The sequence below is a fragment of the Marmota monax genome, unplaced genomic scaffold (assembly GCF_021218885.2).
Source record: "Marmota monax isolate L192 unplaced genomic scaffold, Marmota_monax_Labrador192_F-V1.1 WCK01_AAM20220418_F8-fsc00378, whole genome shotgun sequence".
NCBI lineage: Eukaryota > Metazoa > Chordata > Mammalia > Rodentia > Sciuridae > Marmota > Marmota monax.
The window spans coordinates 653,323-660,060 of NW_026693516.1; the positions used below are offsets into that span (position 1 = coordinate 653,323).

The window sequence follows — 6,738 nt, forward strand, 5'->3', positions numbered from 1 at the left end:
CAGGGGGAAAAAGTATCCAGAGTGCCACTGTGAGGGACACAGCCACCATGGAAGGAACTGCGGACAGAGGGAGTTAGGAGCCTCCTCCCTGAGGCCTCCTACCCAGGGCTCCCCGGTGGCAGGACCCCACGGAAATCAGACGGGAAGGAGGCTCTTGACAGAGGCCACACAGGTGGGCCCTGGAGGACACACCAAGTGTAACTGAGGGAGAACAGATGGAGAGGCACACGGATCCTGTGGGGAGTCTACTGTTTGGATATCGTTTGTTCTCCAATGATTGTGCTACGAGTTTGGTCCCCAGTGTGGTGACGTTGAGGTGGCGGTCATTTAAGAGGTGGAGCCTAGTAGAAAGTAATTAGGTCATGGAGGCTCCACCCTCATGAATGAACTAATGCGGTTTCAAGAGAAGAGGTCGTATCTTGGGGGTCTGAATTCGTTTCTGCAAGAATGAGTTGTTTTGAGTAAGTCTGGCCCGTCCTCTGAACTTCTTTTCTGAACACATTCTCACTATTGTGATGCCATCTGCCATGAAGTCGTCAGATGCTAGAAGCATGCTCTTGAAGGTCCACACTCGGCTAAATAAACCTCTTTTCTATATAAAGTATCCAGCCTCACACATTTGGTTTTAGTAAGACAAAACAGACAAAGGCGGGGTGTGGTGGTGCACACCTGGAATCCCAGCAATTTGAGAGGCTGAAGCAGGAGGATTGCAAGTTCAGGCCAGCCTCAGCCACTTTGCAAGAACTTGTCTCAAAATAAAAAATAAGAAGAGGGTTGGAGATGTAGCTCAGTGGTACAGCACCACTGGATTCAATTCCCAGTACTAAAAAACAGACAAAATGTTTCAAAATGTTTGTATTTAGCACTTTGTTTAAATTTAAGAAGGAAAATATTACAGGCCTATAAGGTTTTTTCCAAACCAGAACCAGGGGTCTAATCACCTTTTGAAAGGGGAATGGCTGAGCTTTTTCCCAGAGAAGAGTGATTTCATAAGCATTGCAGCCATCAAAGAGTTCACATAAGTGATTCAGAAAAATTTCAGTGCTCACTCCATGCTGTTCCCCAAATAACCAACATCTGGACTTGTTTATATTCACCAACTTTATTAAATACCTTTATTAACAAACCTACATAGATCCTATATTTAATAATTCAATATAATAATAAATACTTTGGGATAAATAATTTAATTGACACCATTTTAGAGCCCTTAGGGCTTACAAAAGAATCTTAAAAGATCCGTATTTATAATCTGAAGATTAACAATAATAGTTACAAAAGGTAGTGAACCATACATTCAAAAATAAATATAAATTTTAAATATTTAAATAAATAGATTTAGATGTTATACACGGGAGGCACCTAATTCTCAAGCGAGCTTCGAGATGATGCTTTGGCAAAAGGTGATCCATGTGTTCAGAAATTCTACAATGTTCGCTGTCTCCTGGGCGTACTCACAAGTGAACGTCGTGGCGGATCCCTGTGAAAAAGCATTTGAATCGTGTAAGTTTAGAGTGGTCTGTCTCATATGTGATTACTCTAACGGAAGTCTGTGGGCTTATAGCCTTTGTCTTTAAGCTTGTTAAACATAGTTGTCATTCACCTTTTTCTTGTCGTGATCAATGTCATGTGCCAAAATCACACATGACATCAGGTGATTGCTACTTTTTTTCAATTGTCATTTATTTTTCGCATTTGTTAATTTTTCTCTCAATGATTACAAGATTTTCCCCTGAAATTGATACAAATATTTGAATAAAAATAGTTCTAGGTAGATATTTTATTAAATATCATAGTGAAGTACAGTTGTTTGATCCCTTTCCTCTGGGAATACATCTATAGCTATAGAGAATAGGTTGTATGGATGAACTGTTATGACATATATGCTCTTCTTTCCTAAACCTTAATAACCTCCTAGCAGTCCACTTAATGGATGAATCGTTATGTACGAATGTGTTTCTTTCTAAACCTTAATTATTATTATACAAAATAAATCTCCTAATTCAAATCAGGGTAGAACTAGCCCAGAGCAAGTGAGCACAAGCTCGCTGTGGGGAAATTCACGGAAAAGCAGCTTTATGAGTCGGCACAGGGTCAGTGCAGGTGAGTTTCCCAACTCCCACCATTCTTAGAAACTCCTTCCTAGGAAGTGACTTCATGGAAACTAACCTCTGTTGAAATTTAACACTGCTTCTAACTGAGGATCTAAGAAGGGAACATTTTGACGTACAGTGAGATATAAGGAACAGCTTTTTCAAATTTGAAGCAATTCCTTATAAATCAAATAAGACATTGCATTCCTTTTAATTGATACACATAATTATTTAAATATCGTAATCTCTTGGGGTTTTTTTCTTTAGTAGTGTATGTGGCTTCCGACGCACAGTTTTATAATTTTCGTGTGATTTTATCTTAAATTTGTATCATGAGTTTAGAATGAGTTTTCTGATGTTAATCAAAGAGTTCAGAGCAAACCTCTCAGCATAGAAAAGGACTGAGTCTGTCAAGGTCTGCATGACTTTGATCTCAATGTGTTTTTTTAAAGATTGAAACTGAAACAGTCCACTAATAAAGTGATTTCTATTTGGAAACAACTGGAGTTACATACTTTTAGAAACTTGCTTCTACGGCTGAAATTAAAATCATGCTGCTTTGGAAGTACTTATTAACTCATGAGTTTTGTACTTGTCAGATGGGATGAGGAACGAGCTGGGAACCCCTTTCTCCTCCCCTACATCCTCTATTTATTTCATGCTTCCCATGCATTTAAAAATACTTAGAGGCCTGAAATCGGGCCTCTAAATAGTAGACTATTTAGTCTTTTGTTCACTCTAATGGCTGCCATGTTTGGAGACAGCTCTCTTATGATCAGTCCTTTCATCAATGATCAAGAAACCTCACTTGAAAATCCTTGCAAGTGATCAGTCTTGGTGATTCTGGTAAATGGTTTGAGGAACTGGAAATACATAGTGACATCTGCCTGCTTTCTGTGAGATTCAGTTCCATGCTTTCTCTGCCTCCAGTTTGACATTGCTCTGAGAGGCGATGGAGGCCGTGGAGAGGCCATGTGGCCTCAAAGCCTCCAGAGGTGCTCCCAGCTCCACCACGGGTCAGTGCATCACCCCACATGGAGGAGGACCCGAATTCACGGAGTACTTTGAATGCTGGCTAAATAAATGCACGGATACCTCACAATGCCAAAAGACACGTACTGTACTTTAAAATGCAGTACTTCCCCCGCTGCCGTTTATCATATTTCCAGGAAGCAAATAAAGTGAGTAAACCTTACCTTTAGTTTCAGAACAGTCACGTTGATGTTGCTGATGAAGTTCCTGGTATCTTTCAAGTGAAAGTTTTTGCTTTGAGGTACATTCAGCACTTCCTGCAGAGGTTTGAGTTCTTCCTCTAGGCACTGAAGATGCTCCAGGTCAGAAGCCTAAAATAATAAGAATGATGATTATTAGCTCAGTTTACCCCACACTAAAGGCCAGAATCAGAAGCTGACCCTAATTCACCACCCCGTGGGCCCAGCTCCTCGCTTTCTCCCTGTCCTCAGTGTTGCTGCAAGGATGGACCCTGTAGTTCACGTTACGAAACTGGCAGAACCAGGGCTCAAGCAGCAGTTATCAGGATTAACTGTTGGTTAACAACTAACGAGCCTCCCATTTCACTTCACCAAACGGAAATCGCGGACGGGGACTGGCTACCTTTCCAGGCTGCATAGAGCCCTCAGGAGCCAGAGCAGGGTTTGGGTTTGGGAGTCCAACACCTGAGAACTGGAGAGATGAGACTCACAGGATGGTGAGGGCCAACAGGAGCTCTCAGAGGCCATCTGTCACAGTCCCCAAATTGTGCAGGTCAGGCTACTGTGACCATATGATCATGAGTCTCAAGACAGTGGTGCAAGACACATTTTGGTCTTAACTTTTAATTTCCTATAATTGCTACATTAAGATGCATGTAAAAAAAATTATTTGTCCCAAACAAATAAAAAATCACAATATTTGCACAGGATTTTTGGACAGGTCTCCTGATAAAGATAGGTAGGCAGATAATATTGCGTACCTCTACGGTGAAACATGATTTCTACAAAAATTCCACAAAGTGTTTTCCCCTAAGCCAGCCCCTTGGAGTTCACAGCCATATTCTGAGATCAGCTGGGCGGTACTGTCGTCTCCATCTTATAAATAAGGAAACTAAGAATCTGTGTCTCAGAATCTGTGCCTTCCCCAAGGCCACACAAGTAGGTAGAAGTAGGGTTAAGTTTTAATTCTTTTTCATTATAGCATTGATATAGCATCCTTTGAACAAAATATTTGTATTAATTTCCAAGATTTTTGTATATGTGAATGGTGGCTAAAGGAACAAATGAATGTAATTTATCCCATTACCTTTGGTTTCAAACAGTTTGAGCTGTCATTTAGAAAGTTAGATTCAAAGGATTCCACTGCCTTCTAAATGACACACCTGATCTCACGCTGTCTCTCAGGCAGTCTTCAGAGGGAACATGAGCTGGACAGCACAGGTCTCTCGACATGCTTGTCCACTGCCCTTTCAACTTGCTACGACACTTCTGTATTCAGGGCTTGACTTTTGGGCATGAGCAATCTGGAGCCATTCCCTTCAGAAAACAGTCTAGTGTCTTTTTGTGAAAGTAAAAAGCCGTGTGGCTCTGACCGAGCGAGAGCTCCTCTGCTCTCTCCCTTTTTATCTTCAGTACAGTAGCTTCAGCAGTTCCCTTGATTTCTCAGAAGTGGATCAGCAGGTTCATCTTTGCCCTTGGAAATCCCGTTTTTTTCTGGTCTTAGAATGACCCTGGGATAAGGTTTCTGGCACCAAAGTTGTGCCCGTTCTCTGTTAACTGGCACAACTGCTGGGAAACTGGCACCTGTGAGGCACTCTAGAGCCTGGGTGACCTGTTACTGCCCTGTGACTATCCGAATCCCAGAACAAGCCAATGAGGCTCTTCATCTCAAGGGGTTGCTTGATAATGAGTCTCAATACAGGGATGCAAGACACATTTTGGTCCTAAATTGTAAGTCTCCAGTTCTACTGGCAGAAAGGTATATAAGTCCAAAATTGTACTTCTTGCTTCCCAGTAAGAATTTCATCTTCACTACTACTCACCAGAGCTCACACTCCTTGGTGTTTAAATCAACAGGTAGCATTCCTAATCCTCACAAGACTCTTAGTATGCACAGTTACCATTCATGTAGGTAGAAGGGAGACCAACATGTAAAGACGGTAGTAGCGGGCCCAGGGGCATGAGCTCCAGGACGGGCAGAGCTGGGAGGTCACTTCAGCCCCTGTGCTGCCAGCTGCTCTCAAGGAGGTTCCGAGGACCTTCCCTACAGCACGAAGCACTTTTAAAAGTGCCTTCGAAGTCAATTTTTACATTTTATAGGCAAAAATAATATGATCAAATATCTCTAGAGTCTTACATTTTAACGAAAACAGTAAATCAACATATCTTCTATTTAAATTGTCCCAGCAACAAAGTGACGATACTACTTTTACATTTTCTTCTCATTCCCTTTTTTCCAAAACACATGTAAGAAATGGAGGCAAACCATCTTAACAGAAGCCCCATTATCAAGCTTAGTTTTTTTGAAAAAAGATACTGAAGTTACTCATTTTTCCTCAGATGATGCATTCAGTATCCAAATTTTCATGTTGGTTTTAATTTTATTAAAACATAGATCAAATGTAGAAAAGTGTACTTACCTTCATGGGCATGTAAAATTTGAATTTCAGCATCCTGGTAAGTGTGGAATTCTCTTGATTCTGAGAAAGCATAAGACATTGTAATTAAAAGTGAACTCCACCAAGAAAAAGCAGCTCAATGCTGAAGTTGGAAAGGAAGAGTACTCACACTGACACCTCTCGAAAGCATCTGCAAGTCCAGCAGCAGTTGTTCCAGCTGCTGCCTTGTCTCCTCTGCAGAGCCGGAGGTGGGTGCACCGTGTGCAACCAGTGCGAGTGTCAGTGCGAGGCAGGACAGCAGCGGCATGGTGTGCATGGCGGTAGAGTCAAGGTTACCGGAGTAGTGATTGGAGAGTGTGATAGGGAGCTCCCGAGCAGGACAGCAATTTATACTGCTAATTCTGGAAAAATACTACGGGGGTGTCAAAGTGTTTTACATATTACACATATTTTCAAAGACTCTACCTGTGTGGTATTACCTTTGTTTTTCCTCTCCTGATGACTCTCTGGAATTTCTTTAAACCCCCCATGAGCTGACTGAATGGATGTAGGTGAAGTCCCTCTTGCTTACTTGAACCCACACTGAGGCGGAGTTTTCATTCATACAACTACCGCCTTCTGTATGAAACAGTTTTTCCTCTTTTCTTTAAGGGGGTGGAGATGCAAAAAGTAACTCATGAAAAATTTCTCTTTGTCATAAAAGTCTGCTGACATGTAAGCAGCATGCTGTGGTGGACAGGAGCAAGAGTGAAGAGTGAGAAGACTGAAGTGGAGATGTGTTGATTAGACAGGAAGAATGCTGGTTTCCTGTGCAGGGCGGCTGTGCCTCTATCTACACAGCGAGCTGATTGCATGTACATGTAGATTGCTTCCTCCTGGGCTGGAGTATTAGGAGGCACAATGCTTATTGCATCAGAGATACTGCTCATGCTGTTTCAAATTTTACATCTTTCTGTATCTCTTTAAATATCTTTATGTCTATTGTTCTTTCTTTTTTAAGAGTTCGATGTTTAACAAGTACTGAGAAAAAACTCG

The 6,738-nt window shown here is 41.6% G+C and overlaps 1 protein-coding gene across 1 annotated transcript; it reads right to left on the reverse strand.

The window, feature by feature from the left end:
* Window positions 1-1,092: 1,092 nt before the first annotated feature.
* Window positions 1,093-6,434, reverse strand: Il2 (interleukin 2). The gene is made up of 4 exons (XM_046458488.2): window positions 5,873-6,434; window positions 5,725-5,784; window positions 3,290-3,436; window positions 1,093-1,480 (listed from the first exon to the last, which is right to left on the reverse strand). The coding sequence occupies exons 1-4, from the start codon at window positions 6,017-6,019 to the stop codon at window positions 1,370-1,372; spliced, it is 465 nt and encodes a 154-aa protein (XP_046314444.1). The 5' UTR covers window positions 6,020-6,434; the 3' UTR covers window positions 1,093-1,369.
* Between the last annotated feature and the right edge of the window lie 304 nt (window positions 6,435-6,738).